Genomic DNA, 21,225 nt, shown 5'->3' with positions numbered 1-21,225 from the left:
TCTCAAACCAGTAGTACTTTCTGAAACCAGTAGTAGTAGTACTCTTTCAGTAGTGGCATGGATGTAAACATAACAGTGGGAGGAAACTTTCCAAAAATATATGACATGATTCTTACCAATGTTTGAGTGCTTACCAAATGCCCAACATTGCTATATAGGTACTGATCTTGCCTTCCCAATCACCATGAAAGGTAAATATTATGCTGTTCCTATCTTACAAATAAGGGAACAGAGACTCTGAGAGTTGAAGCAAATTGTCCAAGGTCAGTCAGCTAATGGGTGGTAGAACTGGAATTTGAACCCCTGCAGTCAGACTCTAGAGTTCACATTTTTAAGAACTATACTATCCAAGCAAAGACTTTAGGAGGTGGTGTGAAAAAAGGGGTCAGTGTGTTGAAGTATCAGTGGACAAATTGTGAAATGATTAAAGAAGTTGGCCAAAGGGATAGCACCCTAATGTGTGTGCTTTCCCTTCTGCCTGCTTATGCCAGCTAGTGAAGGCAGGGGAGAGTGCCAAAAGAAGTGCCACAGCCTCACCTATCCTTGCTGGGTTTTTTGTGGTTTTTTTTTTTGTTTGTTTGTTTGTTTGTTTTTAGTTGTAGTTAACACAATACATTTATTTATTTATTTATTCATATGTGGTGTTGAGGATCAAACCCAGGGTGTTGCATGTGCGAGGCGAGCACTCTACCACTAAGCCACAACCCCAGCTCCTATCCTTGCTGGTTTTAAACATTACCTTTAACAATAATGCTTGAAGAAAGTGAATGAAGTAGCTTACACAGGGTTATCACCAGAGCAAACTTTGAAGCCAAGATTCACCTACTTCCTCTGACCTCATCCTCCAACTGCAAATCCAATGCTTTGGGAAGGGTTTTCTTCCCAATTCAAGGACAATAGGGGTGGTAATCATGTCAAAAATTGAGGCTAGAGATCCGTGGCATTATATGGGTTCTGTCTTAATTATAAACAAGGATAGATTTGCTACAGGAATAAGCTGCCAATTCCAGAGCATTGTGCAACAATTTATCTTTCTCTAGAATTGAATCATTTTGCCACATTGTGTTCTATATAAGGATACTGTTTCCAGTTTAGAAGCAATGCTCATGTGTTGAAGTGTTTGGCTATCTGTTGCTAGATCTGAAAGAACACTCAAAACAGTCCATTTCCATGTCATCTGATTAGAATTCAGAATTAAGGATGTCAGTCAGTCTGTATCCCATCCTGTTCCCTCCACTGCTTATCCCTAAAGGCTCAGGATAAGTTCCATTTCCTCCTTACACTGCCAGACTGTCATGATTTCACCTTTCAATCAACTGTTACAGCCACTTAGACACCTTCTCCTCTGACTACAAACACGTGCAGTTCTCTCAGCCTAAAAAAAAAAAAAAAAAAATCCTGGGCTCTAATAACCCCTTAGGTGGATAGACTAATTTCTTTCACAATCACATTTCTTTGAAAAGGAAGCTGCACTTTACCAAGTTGGCTTCATCTCTTAACCTCTTATGATCTGGCTTCCTCTTCTACTGTCTGTGTTTCTTTCTTTTCTTTCTTTTTTTTTTTCTTGTTGTTTCTTATTTTGTTTTCTGTTTTTTGATTCTTCCCTCCACACCCACAGGGCACCGATGAGCTTCTGGCGGCATCTTCAACCCTTGTTCAATACATGAGATATTGTTATTTCTCTTCCTTCTTGAAACCCTCTCATCCTGTGATTTATGTGAAACTGTACTACATTTGTTCTTACTTGACTAATTCTTTTTAGTCTCCTTTCTAGCATTTTTTTTCCTCCTCAGAATCCTCACAAATAGGAATCTTCAAAAATTCCTTCTTAGCTCAAAGATTCTCACCATGGCTTGAGACAGGTTTTAATGACATGATACAGTTTACTCTTTTTTAAGAGAGAGAGAAGCACACTCTTGGTGGCTACACAGATGGTAGGGCCAAAAGAGTAAAAGTGGAGACCAGATGGATGTTGAAGAAAATTCAGTGGTGACATCATAGTACCCAGACTAGGATAGTGGCTGTGCAGAGTGAGGAAAGTGGGTGTATTTAAGGCATACCTTATAAGTAGAACTGAAAAATTGCTGATAGACTGGATCTACAGGTGAAGGAAAAGGAAGGAACACAAATAACTCCTGTATTTCCTGCTTAGGCAATTGGGTAGAGGTTGGTATTTTTATTGAGTCATGCAAAATAGGAAAGGGGTAGAGAGGACTAGAATGGGGAAATCAGGGGTCTGGTTTTAAAAATGTTAAATTGTATATTTATAACTATATGCATCCCAGTGAAGGAAGCCATATTATCTTGGTATGTCAGATACTCTTATTAATTCCTCTATCTCCTATTTATGTGAAAAAAATATGTGTGGTGTGTCACTGCAACTGTTTAACCCATTGATTTGTGAAACTCAAAACTTTTTTTTAATGTGTTGTGGCTATAGTGTATATATTAGCCAATATTGGTGGCTAATCTGCAGCTTTGCTATATTTTTATATATTTATTTTTTAGTTGTAGTTGAACACAATATCTTTATTTTTATGTGGTGCTGAGGATCAAACCCAGGGCCTCGCATGTGCTAGGTGAGCGCTCTACTGCTGAGCCACAATCACAGCCCCATCAAAACTTTTTAATAATTATAAAATCACACTAATGTCTGTTCTGCTTGGTGTTTTGTTTTGATATGTGTGTGTATGTGTGTGTTTGTCTTGTTTTTGTTTTTTTACATATTTTTGTATGTGCTAGGGATAGAACCCAGGGTTTCATTTATGCTAAGCATATGTTCTTTCACTGAGCTACAGCCCCAGCCCTAAGCCCTTTCATTTATTGGTACTATTAGACTTCTCTTCACTCAGACTCTAATTTTCCAGTGACTGTCTTTTAATCTTCCTCCCTCTCACCAATATCCAAGTAGTAAGGAAGTCCTATTGAACCTACCTTGTGCATTATCTCTCCCTGTTTCTATTGCTGCCCCTCCCAGTTTAAATCATTATCACTTCTTATCAGGAAAGTTGGGACACTCACTCCTCTAGTCTTTCAATGACTAATCTGCCCTATGCACTTCTTCTGTAGAAATATTTTTAAGATTTCTATCTAAGGGGTTGGGTGTATAGCTTGTTAGTAGAGCATTTGCCTGGCATGCACAAGGCCCTGGATTTGATTCCAGCACTGAAAAAAAATTCTGTCTAAATTGCTCCCCATTTCCAACAGAATGAAGTTTGTATTCTTTAGCCCTTCATGATTTGGCCACTTAACTAAATTCACACTTTTCCTTTGTATTTTTGTGTATGTTGGTCATTTCTAGTCAGCATGCTCTCCTCTGGCTCCTGTCTTCACTGAGCAAAGTCTTCTAAGACCTCTAAAACCTTCTCAAATTCCACTGAGTAAGAATCTCACTTGTAATTTAGTGAATGCCAATTATTAAGTACTTATTTATTAAGCTAAACATCCTACATTCATTATCTGATCATATGGCATATGGTTTCTTGGACATTGTCTCATCTTTTCTATAAGAATGCAGATTTATTGAGAGTGGAAAGCAGATTGTAATTCATCTTTGAATCCACAGCTGCACTGTACAATTAATTGATGTGGGCAAATATTTGATGAATGAATGATTACAAACTTTGAAATAGTTGCTATAGGAAGATATAAAAGAGGCATAAGAGCTTACATTCTAGTTAGAGGGTAATACATCTCTCTCTCTCTCTCTCTCTCTCTCTCTCTCTCTCTCTCTCTCTCACACACACACACACACACACACACACACACACACACACACACACATTTTCCAGAGTACTAAATATTGAGGGGATACAAAATGGGAGAGTTGAACAAAGTTATATGTAACACAAAGTTATCCCAGAGGAATCAAGTTCATATAGTATAAGGAATGTTCAAAGTTTCAGTGTAAGGTAATTCTGGTTTTGAATTCCTGGTTTTCTACTCATTAAGTGTGACTTTGAACAGTGATTTTTCTCTCTTCAAACTGAATCTGTAAAGTGGGCATATTACAACCTCCTTTAGAGGACTGTTTCAAGGATAAAAGGTGATAATATTTCCACAAAGTACATATCACAATGTTCTATAAATGTTTAAAGAGTAAAGAGCAAGCTAGATTTTTTAACATTGCTGTATTCTTATACCTCTAATTAATTAGTTAATTAGAGGTATATTAATTAGAGGTATAATTCTAGGCTCTACCCACTGAGCTACAACTGTAGCCCCTCAATCTAGACTTTTAAAGAAGGTATGGATATTGGATGGTCTCTGGGGTATTAGTAGGTCATTTCACTAAGAATTGGAGGCTTGAGCATTGGCCACCTTGTATCAGATCATGGGGACATTCAGGAACCTGAAAATGCCAATGGCAATTCTAACACTGCCTCAGCATATCTAACTGAACCCACACACCAAATCTAAAATATTTTTCTAACCTTTATTTAACTATAGAAGTCAAAGGAGGCAGGGAAGAAGAGGTGCAATTTCCAAGCATCACTGAAAGCATCTTCGTGCATCCTTCCTATCACATGAATGTTCAAGGAGTACATTTGACATTATTGCTTGATTGGAATCTACTAAGCAATTTCCACAGTACCAGCTAGTCTCTTGGGAAAGTGCTAACAGATTTGCCAGGATAAATTATTGAAACTGTTATTCTTACATGGACAATTATGAAAAGCAATGAAACTAAAATTGCTTCACAGAATTTACTATGTAAACTTTTCAGACCATTTATACCATTAATCCCCCATCCAAAAGCCCATCTTTAGAATAGGTGGTTGATGGTGGGCTCTAGGTGGTCACACTCTATCTATCTTTAGATATATTTAAACAGCTATATTTTCAGATTGAAACGACTCATAAAGAGTTGAGGCTGCATTTTTTTTTAAGCGCTAAAACTCAAATACGCGGCTCTTTTAAGGATTAGCCCCAGCTCTTCCGCTGCTCAACCCCCTGAAAACTACACCTCCCAGCATGCTCTGAAACGAGTCTGACCTCATCTCAAATGGTTCCGTAGGGCAACAAGGGTGGTTAGTTTTGACAGTATTTATTTGTGCCATAAAAAAACAATCGATCCTATTTAACAACTATTTGGGCTTTTATATCTACCAAACCTCCTTTTTTGAGCTGTGGTCACTAAATGAAGGGCTTCTGGTCTGAGAGAGTCTATCTATTCCCTCAATTGGATGGGTAGCGGGGACAGTGTCTCCTGTGATCTCAAGAATAGGAGGGAATGTTGACTAGGGAACACCACTGCGGCCGTTCAGAGGAGCAGGAACCAGAGCCCGGGCTGAGTCCCAAAAAAGCCGGATCCGGACCGTGGCTCCAAAACGGTTGGAAGTGGAAGATGGAGGAGCCAGAGGAGCCGGCAGATGGTGGGCAGTCGCTACCTCCAGTTTACATCTACAGTCCGGAGTATGTCAGCTTGTGTGACTCCCTGGCCAAGGTCCCCAAACGGGTAAGAGAAGTCAGACTGAAAGACCATGGGTTTGGGGAGCAGAGGATAGGGGTTTGGACGAGAGGGCATTAGGAAGCAAAGGATACTGAACTGGGGAATATCTTTATAGAGATTTTGTGTCGGGTACCTAAAGCTATAAAGAGGAAGTGATCCTGTATGGTTTCTAAGAGCGCAGCGTGTCTCTGCGGGGCATCCAACAGACACTGGTGGGGGTGGGGTGAGGGTCGGGGGGAGGGGACTGAGGAGATGGAGTTTGAATTACAATGGGATTCCCTTAAGTCTTGGAAAAGAAGCTGATGGAGAAAAGTGTTCTATCACTTGCATAAGGCCCAACAGCTTCCGTCTTGGCAATTTGATACTTTGTATCTGTATTGTCTACAGTGTATTCTAACTGTATTGTCTAAAGTGTATCGTAACTGTTAAGTAACAGAAAGAAAGAGAGCCAAACACAAAGAAAGAGAGTTGATGGGATTTCACTGAATTAAATTTTTAAGAGACTGTTTTATGCCTTTTTTTTATGCTGATATTTTTAGGCCAGTATGGTACATTCTCTGATTGAAGCATATGCACTGCATAAGCAAATGAGGTAAGTTGTCCTTCTCGAACATCCTCATCCCTGAAGCTATGTGATCATACCCTTAATGCCCTGCTTCACCATAGAGGTAATTAGGTAGAAAATGGTGCTTTTTTAAAGTTGTGTGTGTGTGTGTGTGTGTGTGTGTGTGTGTGTGAGAGAGAGAGAGAGAGAGAATGAATATGTGTGTGTAATCCCCCTACAACCTTGGAAAAGTTCATGAAGAGTTAAGAAATTTTGAAAAAAAATGCTTGGAAGTAGTTAAGACTCATTAGAAATAGGACTTTATTGCTGGGTGTGATAGGTGCTTTGTGGAGTTTGAGATGAGTACATTTGGCTACTAAAACATGTCTAACAGAAAAAGGAACCAACTGGATGTGGCCACACAGGTTTGTAATTCCAATGGCTCAGGATGCTGAAACAGGAGGTTTGCAAGCTGAAGGCCAGCCTGGGCAACTTAAAGAGACTCTGTCTCAAGATTAAAAAGAAAAAAAAGAGAAGAAAGGATTGGAGATATATAGTTCAGAGATAGAGTGCCCCTAGGTTCAATCCCTACTACTGAGAGAGGGGGCTGGTGGGAGAGGAGAAAAGATAAAGAAAAATGTGTTCAGCTGGAAGGTGTTCTGATTTTGTTTTGTTTTGGTTTTTAGTTTATTTATTTTGTTTTTCCCTACACCAAATCTGAGGATGTGGGTTCAACTTATAAGTTTTAGGCATGCAGCTGCCACCATCAAACTTTAATGGGTGAACTTGGAGACAAAGTGAACACACAGCCAGAACTGCTGAGACCAGGCCAGAACTCAGAAGAGAGCTACAAGCTTCTTTGGGGGAAAAAAAAAAAAAAAAAAAAAAAGCTTGATGCTTATTGCCAGTTCTACATTTGATGTCATTGCAAGTGTAACTATTAGGGACCTGCCACATGTAGGATTATTTATGACATTTTATGGCCAAATCGGTATCTATATCCAGTGTGCTGTACTTCATCTATCTCCCAGAAGGTAGTGTGGTAGGATTTTAGTTTTAATTATTTCTCTTTTGAGGGGAAGGGTACTGGAGATTGAACCCAGGGATGCTTTACTACTGAACCACATTTCCAAACCTTTTTAATTTTTTTTTTCAAGATAGGTCTCACTAAGTTGCTTAGGGCCTTGCTAAGTTGCTGAGGCTGGCCTCAAACTTTTGATCCTCTTGCCTCAGCCTCCCAAGTCATTGGAATTACAGATATACACCACCATGCCTGACAACAAAATAATTTCTTGCATACCTGTTTTGGGAATGTTTTTCAACCATCATTTAGTACATGTTTGGTAAATAGCTATAGCCTTTTCATTAAAATTATTTAACATTTCAAAAATGATTTTATTACAAGCAACATAGCAAAGCAAAGCTATCTAATTTCCTTTTAACTTGTGAGGCTTCCAGTAAGTAGTTTTATACTTTAATATTTAACAAAATAAATTGGAGGGGTGCTATAAGAGGGAGCTATTAGGGATGAAAAACGTGGTCAAAGAAATTACAAAAATAATTTATTTTATTGGGCAAATTTTTATCTCTGATGGTATAGACATATTTTCTTGAAGAACAAGCAAGAACCCTTGGATTTTGGTAATATATTTAATTTTTAAGGCAAGATCATAGGATTTCTCTTGGCCATACGTGATTATACTAGTAGCTTGACTAGTACTAGTCATATGAATTCATGATGAGCTCATGGCCCTGCTTCCATTCAACAAACATAAAAAGCCATGACTGCTTCTCTCTGATTCAAGTCACTACTCCTTCAACTTGAATGTTCACATGAGTCACCTTGTTAAGATATATCATCTTGCTAAAATACAAATTCTGATTCACTAGGTCTGGGGTGAGACTGAAGTTCTGCATTCCTCATAAGCTCCCAGGGGCTGTTGATATTGGTAGTTCACAGAGCACCCTTTTGGTGGGAAGGGCTAGAGAATTTAGCAGCAAGTAGGGTCATGAAGAGGAAATGGGAAATGGACAGCTAGTGGTTACAGGTAAATCCCATTGCCAGACTAGCTCCCATTATTCTCCCATTCACTCCTGTTTGTTACTTCCTGTGAGGAGGAGGTTGAGAGGTTTTGCATGAAGCCCAGTTCTAATCATTTTGCCCCTTCCCACATTTTCCTCTCAGAAGCAGATATGAGAGACCTAGTATAGAAAAAATATATATTTTGAGTTCCCTATTTTTTATCCCATAATATTGATGAGTTATCCAAAAGAACTTTTGCATGTTATTTCATCTTCACATAAACCCTGTAAGGCTCCCTTTTTCACAAATGAGGAAACTGAGGTGTGGAACAGAAAGTTACCCAAGGATATAGAGGTAGTAAATACAGAGTTAGAACATGAACCCAGTTCTCAGAGTCCAAATTCAAAATGCATGATGATGCAGTTGCATATTAAAATAAATATATAGGGCTGGTGGTGTAGCTCAGTGGTAGAGCATGTGGTTAGTATATGCAGGACCATGGGTTTCATACCCAGCACCAAAACCAATATAAATAAATAAAATAAATCTCTGACTGAGGGGACTATATAGCCCAATTAGCAACTGATTCAAATGAAAATATCTCTGCCAACTGGTTTGCATGAAAGTTGTAACTCACAGAGTAAAGTTTGATCCCTGATTATTTGCTTAACCTAAATATTTTTTTATTCAAATAACTTATTTCCTTATTTTTTCCTACATATAAACTCAAGGGGGAAAGATCTGTCCTCTCGCCCCTTATTGATGGAGCCATCACTATAGAGGTGAGGAAGTGTAGACTGTACAGTGCAGTGGAGGAGCAGAATATATTTATTACTTCAGCCCACTGGAAATAGAACCTGGGAGTTGTACTTTTACTCAGACTGCTGGCTCCTGTTTCCAGCTTTTGGCATAACTCTGGGTCTGACTCATTCACCTCTCTTTGTTCTATCTGTTATTATTAGGATAGTGAAACCCAAAGTGGCCTCCATGGAGGAGATGGCTACATTCCACACTGATGCCTATCTGCAGCATCTCCAGAAAGTGAGCCAAGAAGGAGATGAGGATCATCCGGACTCCATAGAATATGGGCTAGGTAAAGTCCCTATCATGCAATGATGGGAGATTTATAGCTTCCATCTGTAGATTGTATTACCTAATTTTTAATTTACTTAATGGTTCTAATACTTTTTAATTAAGAAATAATGTAACTGCCCTTTTTTTCCAATTCTGGGTATTAAACTCAGGTCCTTGAGCATGCTAGGCAAGTGATCTGCCACTGAGCTACACACCCAACCCCAGCTGTCTATTTTATTCTTTTGGTTTCGCCCTCATAAAACTCACTAACCATGCAAACCATACAAGTTGAATGCACACATGTAAGTAATCCCAGTGGCTCAGGAGGCTGAGGCAGGAGGATCACAAGTTGAAAGCCAGCCTCAGCAAAAGCGAGGCGCTAAGCAACTCAGTGAGACCCTGTCTCTAAATAAAATACAAAATAGGACTGGTGATGTTGCTCAGTGGTTACATGCCCCTGAGTTCAATCCTCAGTTACCAAAACAAACAAACTGAATGATGGGTCACTTGGAGGAGAAATCTTTCAGTTGCTGTGGCCCTACTGGCAGCACTCAGATCTTAGTTTGGCTGTATATATACCAATTTAGTTGCCCCACAACCTTATATTTTGAGTACAGACTGAAGTTCTGGTTAAGTTTTCCACTCTACCCCTCATTTTTAAAACTGTAAGCAGTCAATGGAATAATCTAAAGAAAACAGCTTGGGTTAGTAAGATACTGAATTCATGAACAAAAGACCTGAGTCCTAGGCCTGTTCTCTGTGAACACTGGCAAAGTATATCATCTCTCAGATCTTGGTTTCACCATCTGTAAGATGAAGGTTTATCCTTTCTAGCTCTCACATCTTAAGCTCTTTTCTTCCCAATACTGGAAATGTTGCTATCTGAGTTGGAGCTAGTGTTAGCACAGTAGTTTTTTAGAAGACTCTTGTTATCACACCTCAACCTATTCCCCCTCTTCCTCCAGTTCATCTTTAATTAATTCTTCTGATATTTGCTCTCAGGTTATGACTGTCCAGCCACTGAAGGGATATTTGACTATGCAGCAGCTGTAGGAGGGGCTACAATGACAGCTGCCCAGTGCCTGATTGATGGGATGTGCAAAGTAGCCATTAACTGGTCTGGTGGATGGCATCATGCAAAGAAGTAAGGAAATTATCTTTCTGCTCTCTCACCCTTTCCTTGAGTCAATTTCTCAGTTATGTAAACTCTTATGATTATCATATTGATGTTTACTGAGAAATGTGTATATCTAGTACTTTACAAGGAACTCTGAACAGATGCAAGTAAAATAGAAGATGACCTAATGTAATGGAAAGTACACTATCAAAAGTCAGGTCACCTTGACCCTACACCTAGTTTTTTCTGCTACTTTGGCTGACTAAGTGGGACAAATTAACCTCCCCTAGGCCTCAGTTTCTTCCTCAATAAAACAGGCAGGGCAAAGGATATAATTGGATAGTCTCTAAATTCCTCTTCAGCTTTCTAGAAATTCCCTGTGTCAACTGTCTTATTCTCTAGAAAAAAATTAACAAAATTAGAATAATCACAGAACACCAGAAATTATGGTACCAATGGATAATATGTATGAGTTGAAGAGACTTAGCAGGGGAAAATTAATCATGGAGGTCTTGAGAGAGATGCATTTTAGAACTAATTCTTTATAGGCATGGCAAATAGATTTTTGAATAGGTAAAGAATTGATGAGAATAGATTTAGAACAAAGAGCTGAAGAACCTAGAAGGAGGCTTATGGTTGCCAACTCTAAAGTAAGAGTCAATGTACAGTTAGATGTTTCTCTAAGGAGAAAAGGCTTGTGAAATGACTCTTCTTAGGTGCTCCTTGGGGTTAGAGGAAAAGTCTTTTTGGAGTTTTCTGTTAGCAATTCAGATAGTGATACTGTGTCTGATGAGAACTGCTGGGCCTCCAGCATTTGGTGTCTTGTTTGCTTTCTCAGTAGTACTTAGTACACATTGGGGGAGAAGGACTTTTAAAACTGAATGTATCAATCTGCTGAGTAAAAGGAAGCAGCTGTGGTAGTGACTGCCAATGTGTCATTCACAAATCAATTGTTCATGCAACCAACCATGGCCTTGTTACTCTTAGGTACAACGGAGTCAAAAGCAAATAGCATTTGTTTTTCCAGAAGAAAACATGGCACAATTTTAGCATATACAGGTTAAGATAGTAATATGCTATTATTTTGATCAAATTGACAGATTTCATGACAAAGGAAGACCTTGAAAAAGTTCAGTACTAGAATGTACTACTGAGGCAAAAGAGAGGACCCATGATTAATAATACATTTTACATGGTCTTAAAAACAAAGAAAAACAGCCTCCAATTTGTTAGCTTTAGTTTTATTTTTTTCAAGTTCAAAATAAAGATGATGATCCCTAGGAGAAAAAAAAATGACTCTCTTCTCCTTCATGTTGCACAGTGAAAGGAGAAACCCAAGTTTCTCTGAATTAAGGACTTTAATGTCCTCTTGGGCTTAGTGATGGGGAATAAGAATGGTGTGGTATCATAGAAAACACATGCACCTCAAATCAGATCTAGTTTCTCATATATTTAAATACATGACAGAAGGCCTGCTAGGACCTGGAGTGTGCAGTGGAGTCTCAGACACCTGCCACTTCTTACTACTGTTTTGCTGCCAAACGACACACACTATCTTGAGCCACTCATGTCTGTCTGAGCTGTGTGCACGTTTGAGCATACCCACATATCATTATCTTAACTGTTTCAGGCATCTTCTGACCGGTCCTTTCAGCTGATCCTGCCTGGAAACATGCCTGCAATGAATGTAAATTACTGAGTTTCTAGGGATTGCCTCAGTTCAGGTCTGAATTCCAGGGTGTTCTTGACACCTCTAGAACATCTCTGAAGATGGACTACAGGCCAACAAGCTTACATTTAACCAGCACTTCCCTATTATAATCACAATATTTGTTTAAACCTCTTCGTCCTCAAATACAGGTACAAATTTGTATATGCCATTTATTCATTGAATAAGCATTGATTAAAATCTTACTATATTTTAAGCATATGTTTATCATTGCTAATAAGCAAATATGTAGAAACTGAAGCAACATATATTTTTCCCCTACCAAGTTTGAAAAAAACTTTGTAACGAATATATCCAGGTGCTAGTAGAATTATAAGGAAAGTGGCTCAACCCTTTGGGAAACTTTGGAAGTGTTAAGTGTAGAAAAAAAATGTTTTTAACTGTTGACCTAGTAACAAGATTCTTGGCAATATGTTCTAAGGAAATAAAAAATCCTGCCCTCAAGAAATTCATATCTTAGAGATAAGACAGCAAATGATTTTATTTGAAAATTAAATAAGTGATTTTCAAAGAAAATTCTGTAAAAGGAGAGTAATAAAGAATGAATGCTAGTAGATATTAAACATATACAACTAGAATAACGAAAACATTGATACCACTAATATTAGATTAGACAGGTAATATGTAAGAGTTTATTATAAAAGATGAATTGCAAGTGAATGAGAATAGAAATGATTGTTCATAAATAATATTGTGACAGCTTGAAGAATTTATACCCTCATCCCCATAATAAACTAACATAAGTGGCAGTTGGATTGAAGAGTTAAATATAAAAAAGCTGATTATAAAAACTGAAATGAATGAATATTTATCAAGCTTCTAACAGGGACTCGTTTTCTAAGCTTAGGAAGTAATGGAGAATATTCTCAAAGGAAAAGATCCAAGCTGACTATATAAAATTTTAAAACCAGTATTACTTTTTAAAGTTTTTGGACCATTTTAAAAATAAAATCTAAACAGACTGAAAAAGTCTCTGTGACATAAATGTGACAAAGCATGGGGTTTATATTATCTAGGGCCTTCAACACAGTATAATGTATAAGAAAAAATATGAACAAAAAATATGAATAGATAATTTACAGAAAAGTTTAAGTACAACTGGAAAACATGGGAAAATATTCATCACTACTAATCAAAGAAATGCAAATTAAAACAACTAGTTAAGCCTCTTTTTTAGTCTGAATTAAACAGAAATGAAAAAGATGGTACTCAGTCTACTGGTTAATTATGGTTTGATCAACCTCTTAAGAAAGCATTTTGGCAGCCAACATGTATTAATGTCCTTTGATCTAGTAATCCTACTTCTGGGAATATTCCTAAAGATAATAATTCAAAATATGGAAAAATATTTTCATATAGGATAACATAAAAAATTTAAATTGAAATAACATTGGGGCTGTGGTTATAGCTCAGTGATAGAGTGCTTGCATAGCATATGTGAGGAACTGGGTTCAATTCTCAGCACCACATATAAATGAATAAAATAAAGGTCCATCAACAACTAAAATATTTTTTTTTCTTTTTTTTTTTTATTGGTCGTTCATAACATTACATAGTTCTTAATACATCATATTACACGGTTGATTCACGTGGATTATGAACTCCCGCTTTTACCCCGTATACAGATTGCTGTATCACATCAGTTACCCTTCCATTGATTGACATATTGCCTTTCTAGTGTCTGATGTATTCTGCTGTCTGTCCTATTCTCTACTATCCCCCCTCCCCTCCCCTCCCCTCCCCTCCCCTTTTCTCTCTCTACCCCTTCTACTGTAAATCATTTCTTCCATTTGTATTATCTTGTCTTACCCCTCCTTTCCTCTTATATGACATTTTGTATATCCCTGAGGATCGCCTTCCATTTCCATGCAATTTCCCTTCTCACTCCCTTTCCCTCCCACCTCTCATCCCTATTTAATGTAAATCTTCTTCTCAAGCTCTTCGTCCCTACCCTGTCCTTGTTTACTCCCCTTATATCAAAGGAGTCATTTGGTATTTGTTTTTTAAAGATTGACTAGCTTCACTTAGCATAATCTGCTCTAATGCCATCCATTTCCCTCCAAATTCTATGATTTTGTCATTTTTTAATGCAGAGTAATACTCCATAGTATATAAATGCCACATTTTTTTTATCCATTCATCTATTGAAGGGCATCTAGGCTGGTTCCACAGTCTTGCTATTGTGAATTGAGCTGCTATGAACATCGATGTAGCAGTGTCCCTGTAGCATGCTCTTGTTAGGGCTTTAGGGAATAGACCGAGAAGGGGAATAGCTGGGTCAAATGGTGGTTCCATTCCCAGCTTTCCAAGAAATCTCCATACTGCTTTCCAAATTGGCTGCACCAATTTGCAGTCCCACCAGCAATGAACAAGAGTGCCCTTTTCCCCGCATCCTCTCCAGCACTTATTGTTGTTTGACTTCCTAATGGCTGCCAGTCTTACTGGAGTGAGATGGTATCTTAGGGTAGTTTTGATTTGCATTTCTCTGACTGCTAGCGATGGTGAGCATTTTTTCATGTACTTATTGATTGATTGTATGTCCTCCTCTGAGAAGTGTCTGTTCAGGTCCTTGGCCCATTTATTGATTGGGTTATTTGTTATCTTATTGTCTAATTTTTTGAGTTCTTTGTATATTCTGGTTATTAGGGCTCTATCTGAAGTGTGTGGAGTAAAGATTTGTTCCCAGGATGTAGGCTCCCTGTTTATCTCTCTTATTGTTTCTTTTGCTGAGAAAAAACTTTTTAGTTTGAGTAAGTCCCATTTGTTGATTCTATTTGTTAACTCTAGCGCTATGGGTGTCCTATTGAGGAATTTGGAGCCCGATCCCACAGCGTGTAGATCATAACCAACTTTTTCTTCTATCAGATGCCATGTCTCTGATTTAATATCAAGCTCCTTGATCCATTTTGAGTTAACTTTTGTGCACGGCGAGAGATAGGGATTCAGATTCATTTTGGTGCAAATGGATTTCCAGTTTTCCCAGCACCATTTGTTGAAGATGCTATCCTTCCTCCATTGCATGCTTTTAGCCCCTTTATCAAAAATAAGATAGTTGTAGTTTTGTGGATTGGTTACTGTGTCCTCTATTCTGTACCATTGGTCCACCCGCCTGTTTTGGTACCAGTACCATGCTGTTTTTGTAACTATTGCTCTGTAGTATAGTTTGAAGTCTGGTATCGCTATACCGCCTGATTCACACTTCCTGCTTAGTATTGTTTTTGCTATTCTGGGTCTTTTATTATTCCATATGAATTTCATGATTCTTTTATCGATTTCTACAAGATATGCTGTTGGGATTTTGATTGGCATTGCATTGAACTTATATAGGACTTTTGGTAATATCGCCATTTTGATGATGTTAGTTCTGCCTATCCATGAGCAGGGTATATTTTTCCATCTTCTAAGGTCTTCTTCTATGTCTTTCTTTAGGGTTCTGTAATTTTCATTGTATAAATCTTTCACCTCTTTTGTTAGGTTGATTCCCAAGTATTTTATTTTTGGGGGGGATATTGTGAATGGAGTAGTTGTCCTCATTTCCGTTTCAGAGGATTTGTCGCTGATATACAGGAATGCCTTTGATTTATGCGTGTTGATCTTATATCCTGCCACTTTGCTGAATTCATTTATTAGCTCTAATAGCTTCTTTGTAGACCCTTTTGGGTCTGCTAGGTATAGAATCATATCATCTGCAAATAGTGATAATTTAAGTTCTTCTTTTCCTATTTTTATGCCTTTAATTTCTTTCGTCTGCCTAATTGCTCTGGCAAGTGTTTCGAGGACTATGTTGAACAGAAGTGGTGAGAGAGGGCATCCCTGTCTTGTACCAGATCTTAGAGGGAATGCCTTCAATTTTTCTCCATTCAGAATGATGCTGGCCTGTGGCTTATCATAGATTGCTTTTACAATGTTGAGGTATGATCCAGTTATCCCTAATTTTTCTAGAGTTTTGAACATAAAGGGATGCTGTACTTTGTCGAAAGCTTTTTCTGCATCTATCGAGATGATCATATGGTTCTTATTTTTAAGTCTATTGATGTGGTGGATAACATTTATTGATTTCCGTATATTGAACCAACCTTGCATACCAGGGATGAATCCTACTTGATCATGGTGTATAATTTTTTTGATATGTATTTGAATCCGATTCGCCAGAATTTTATTGAGGATTTTTGCATCAAGGTTCATTAGAGATATTGGTCTGTAGTTTTCTTTCTTTGAAGTGTCTTTGTCTGGTTTCGGAATCAGGGTGATGTTGGCCTCGTAGAACGAATTTGGAAGTTCTCCCTCTTTTTCTATTTCCTGAAATAGCTTGAAAAGTATTGGTGTTAGTTCCTCTTTAAAGGTTTTGTAAAACTCTGCTGTATACCCATCCGGTCCTGGGCTTTTCTTAGTTGGTAGTCTTTTGATGGTTTCTTCTATTTCCTCTAATGTTATTGGTCTGTTTAGGTTGTCTATGTCCTCCTGACTCAATCTGGGCAGATCATAAGACTTAAGGAATTTATCTATGCCTTCACTATCTTCTATTTTATTGGAGTATAAGGATTCAAAATAATTTCTGATTATCATCTGTATTTCTGAAGTGTCTGTTGTGATATTGCCTTTTTCATCCCGTATGCTAGTAATTTGGGTTCTCTCTCTTCTTCTCTTCGTTAGCATGGCTAAGGGTCTGTCAATTTTATTTATTTTTTCAAAAAACCAACTTTTAGTTTTGTCGATTTTTTCAATTGTTTCTTTTGTTTCAATTTCATTAATTTCAGCTCTGATTTTAATTATTTCTTGCCTTCTACTTCTTTTGCTGTTGTTTTGCTCTTCTTTTTCTAGGATTTTGAGATGAAGTATGAGATCATTTATTTGTTGGTTTTTTCTTTTTTTGAGGAATGAACTCCAAGCAATGAATTTTCCTCTTAGAACTGCTTTCAGTGTGTCCCATAGATTCCGATATGTTGTGTCTGTGTTTTCATTTGACTCTAGGAATTTTTTAATTTCCTCCTTAATGTCTTCTAGAACCCATTGATCATTAAGCAACCTATTGTTCATTCTCCAGGTGATGCTTGATTTTTCCTTCCTTCTTTTATCATTGATTTTCAGTTTCATTCCATTATGATCAGATAAGATGCATGGTATTATCTCTACCCCTTTATATTGTCTAAGAGTTGCCCTGTGACATAATATATGGTCTATTTTTGAGAAGGTTCCATGTGCTGCTGAGAAAAAAGTGTAATTACTTGATGTTGGGTGGTATAGTCTATATATGTCAATTAAGTCTAGGTTATTAATTATGTTATTGAGTTCTATAGTTTCCTTATTTAACTTTTGTTTGGAAGATCTGTCCAGTGGTGAGAGAGGTGTATTAAAGTCTCCCATGATTATTGTATGGTGGTCTATTAGACTCTTGAACTTGAGAAGCGTTTGCTTGATGAACATAGCAGCACCGTTGTTTGGGGCATATATATTTATGATTGTTATGTCTTGTTGGTGTATGGTTCCCTTGAGCAGTATGAAGTGTCCTTCTTTATCCCTTTTGATTAACTTTGGCTTGAAATCTATTTTATTAGATATGAGTATGGACACTCCTGCTTGTTTCCGCAGTCCATATGAGTGGTATGATTTTTCCCACCCTTTCACCTTCAGTCTATGAATATCTTTTCCTATCAGATGCGTCTCCTGTAGGCAGCATATTGTTGGGTCTTGTTTTGTGATCCATTCTACTAGCCTGTGTCTCTTAATTGGTGAGTTTAAGCCATTAACATTTAAGGTTATTATTGAGATATGATTTGTTCTTCCAGCCATATTTGTTTATTGATGTTACTAAACCTGATTTGTTATCCTCTTTGACTACTTTCCCCCCTTTACTGTCCTACCTCCCATTGTTGGTTTTCAATGTTATTTTCCATTTCTTCTTCCTGTAATGTTTTGCCAAGGATTTTTTGAAGAGATGGTTTTCTAGCTGCGAATTCTTTTAACTTTTGTTTATCATGGAAGGTTTTAAATTCATCTTCTATCCTGAAGCTTAATTTCGCCGGATACATGATTCTTGGTTGGAACCCATTTTCTTTCAGTGTTTGAAATATGTTATTCCAGGATCTTCTAGCTTTCAGAGTCTGTGTTGAGAGATCAGCTGTTATCCTGATTGGTTTACCCCTAAATGTAATCTGCTTTCTTTCTCTTGCAGCTTTTAAAATTCTCTCCTTATTCTGTATGTTGGACATCTTCATTATAATGTGTCTAGGTGTGGATCTCTTATGATTTTGCACCATCGGCGTCCTGTAGGCTTCTAGGATTTGGGATTCTGTCACATTCTTCATGTCTGGGAAGTTTTCTTGTATTATTTCACTGAATAGATTGCTTAATCCTTTGGTTTGGAGCTCTGTGTCTTCCTGTATCCCAATAACTCTTAAGTTTGGTCTTTTGATATTATCCCATAGCTCTTGAATGTTCTGCTCATGGTTTCTTAGTAGACTTGCTGAGCTATCTATGTTCTTTTCAAGTTGAAATACTCTGTCTTCATTGTCTGATGTTCTATCTTCTAAGTGATCCACTCTGCTGGTAGTATTCTCAATTGAGTTTTTAAGTTGGTTTATTGTTTCCTGCATTTCCAGTATTTCTATTTGTTTGTTTTTTATTACCTCTATCTCCCTGTGAAATTGATCTTTTACTTCCTGGATTTGTTTGTCAATGTGATCTTTCATTGTCTGATTTTGCTGTCTCATGTCTTCCTTGAGACTCCAGATCATCTGAAGCATATATATCCTGAACTCTTTATCTGATATTCCATCTGTTGCAGCTATTACCTCTTCTAAAGTTGAGTTGACCTGCATTGCTTGTGATCCTTTCTTTCCTTGTCTTTTCATACTGCACGCGCTTCTTTCTGCTTGGTGCAACTGTTGTGTTTTTGAAATTTACTAGCCTGAAATCACCTCTTCCGTAACTGAATGAGCTGTGATCAGTAGAACATGGGGATGATTACATCATCTCTTTGAAATGGCGGCTGCTGTCCTCCTCTGTGGTCCGACCAGTGTCTGGAACCAAACTGGACCGCTTCTCTCCTCTGTCTCAAAGCTGAAACTCAGCCCTAAGCGCTGCCAAAGTCCTAGTGCCAAACCGCTAGAGGCCGTTCCGAACCGGCTGGAGGGGGGTGGGGTGGCAGGAGTGTGGATTCTAGCGCTGAACCGCCAGAGGCCGTTCACAGACTCAGCCCTGCAGGGCCCAGATCAGCCGCCGCAGTGACCGGCGGGATTGTGTCCCTGATCCGCGTTGCTCCGAACCGGCTGGAGGGGGATGGGGTGGTAGGAGTGTGGATCCTAGCGCTGAACCGCCTGAGGCCGATCCCAGACTCAGCCCTGCAGGGCCCAGGTCAGCCGCCGCCGTGACCGGCGGGATTGTGTCCCTGGGCCCAGATCAGCCGCCGCCGTGACCAGCGGGATTGTGTCCCTGGGCCCAGATCAGCCGCCGCCGTGACCGGCGGGATTGTGTCCCTGATCCGCGTCGCTCCGAACCGGCTGGAGGGGGGTGGGGTGGTAGGAGTGTGGATCCTAGCGCTGAACCACCTGAGGCCGATCCCAGACTCAGCCCTGCAGGGCCCAGATCAGCCGCTGCCGTGACCGGCGGGATTGTGTTCCTGATCCGCGTTGCCGAGATTCAGTCGCCTGGGACAAACTGACCCCTCACACAGACTTACTAGTTATCGGCAGGTCTCCTTCCCGTGGAATATTGTTAGAAGATCTTCAGCAGGTCCCATGCAAGTGTATTTATGTGTCTCTCTGATCCTGTTACTGCGGAGGTATAGAAATGCTGCTTGCTCGCCGGCCGCCATGTTGGATTCCCTAAAATATTTTTTTTTTAAAAAATGAAATAACATTAATGTTTAGCAATAAGCAAATGGTGAATCTAATCCATGGAATATTGTGCTATCATTTTTGTTTTGTTTTTATGTGCATGTGTATTTGGGTACTGGGAATTGAACCTAAGGCCCCATGCATGCTAAGTACACACTACCACTGAGGTACACCCTCAACCCTGTACTATTACTTTTAATGATGACTATTAAGATTATAAGGTATTTCAGAGAAATATTTGATGTGTGTTAATAAAAAACTAGGTCTTAAAATTGTGTGTACATTGAAGTTATCACTTTGTAAAACACACGTAAGAGAAAAAAACACTGGGAATGATGATGATAATCTTATGATGGCAAGATTTTTCATGATTTAAAAAAAATTTTTCTCTATTTTCAAAATTTATGCAATGATATTTTATTACTTTTACAGCTAAAAATTTTAGCAAAATAAAGAGGCAAAAATAGTCATAGCAAATACAACAAAAAGTTTAAAAAATCTTTTCTAATTAGTTTAGCATGAATATTTAGATTAAATGATCAAAAGACATAGACAATTCACAGAAGCTGAGACAAATAATGAGTAGGAAAAATATTTTGCATTATAAATGCTTTGAGAAATCAAAACAATATTCTTTTCTACCAAATTTGAGATGACTCTTGGCAATCTAGTCTAAGAAAATAAACCAATCCAAAATATGGTAAATGTGTACCTGAAGATGGTACTGTCTCTCTTACTTATAATAGCCAATAAAAGGGTGATGGAAGGGAGATAAACATTCAACAATAGTGGAATGGTTAGATAATATGCTGTAACATACTCACTCGATGGGATATTTTATAGACATTAAAATAATGGTTAGGGTAACTACTACATAAGTAGAAAAAATGCCCATCTTATAATGCTGCTTTTGGTTTTAAAGGGCAAGTGGCTATATCATACATTCACTCAGACTCTAGTAAAAATATAGACAAATGAAAAAATTTAGAAGGAAATACAACAAAAGAATAACAGTGGCTTTGTGAAGATGGTGATAATGGAGATTATAAAATATGAAATATGTTTTGTATATGTACACATATACGCTGTATTTTTCCATTTCCTATATTTTCTCCAATGTGATTATATTACTTTTATGAATAAAACTTTTATGATACAAACTCTTATGTCAATACAGGAAATAGTGACAACACAATGTTGTGAGCATATACTAGCATTCACGTACATGGTAGTGTGTATAAAAGAAGGAGTAAGCCTTTGTTTTCCTATTGGTGGGGATGGAGAAATCTAAGCAAAGGAAATGATGGCATCATCACAGCAAGAGTAAAGGATATTTGGAGAACCACAAGTAGTGAAATGTGGCCAGAATGTGAGGGCAAATAAAATAAGACCAGATTACAAAGGTTTTGTAAGCCAATACTAAAGATTTGGACATTTTTTTCAGGGATTGG

The 21,225-nt window shown here is 38.1% G+C and overlaps 1 protein-coding gene across 3 annotated transcripts in view; it reads left to right on the top strand.

The window, feature by feature from the left end:
* The first annotated feature begins 5,040 nt into the window (after positions 1-5,040).
* Positions 5,041-21,225, top strand: part of Hdac8 (histone deacetylase 8) — a 229,219-nt gene continuing 213,034 nt past the window's right edge. For all 3 annotated transcript variants that reach the window (XM_077793756.1, XM_077793757.1, XM_077793758.1), the window contains exons 1-4: positions 5,041-5,458; positions 5,992-6,044; positions 8,982-9,112; positions 10,096-10,237. In XM_077793756.1, coding sequence (XP_077649882.1) covers positions 5,234-5,458; positions 5,992-6,044; positions 8,982-9,112; positions 10,096-10,237 — 551 coding nt within the window. In that variant the 5' untranslated portion in view covers positions 5,041-5,233. The remainder of the gene's footprint in view (positions 5,459-5,991; positions 6,045-8,981; positions 9,113-10,095; positions 10,238-21,225) is intronic.

Source organism: Urocitellus parryii, chromosome X (assembly GCF_045843805.1).
Source record: "Urocitellus parryii isolate mUroPar1 chromosome X, mUroPar1.hap1, whole genome shotgun sequence".
Lineage (NCBI taxonomy): Eukaryota > Metazoa > Chordata > Mammalia > Rodentia > Sciuridae > Urocitellus > Urocitellus parryii.
This window is presented reverse-complemented; position numbering and strand designations above follow the sequence as displayed.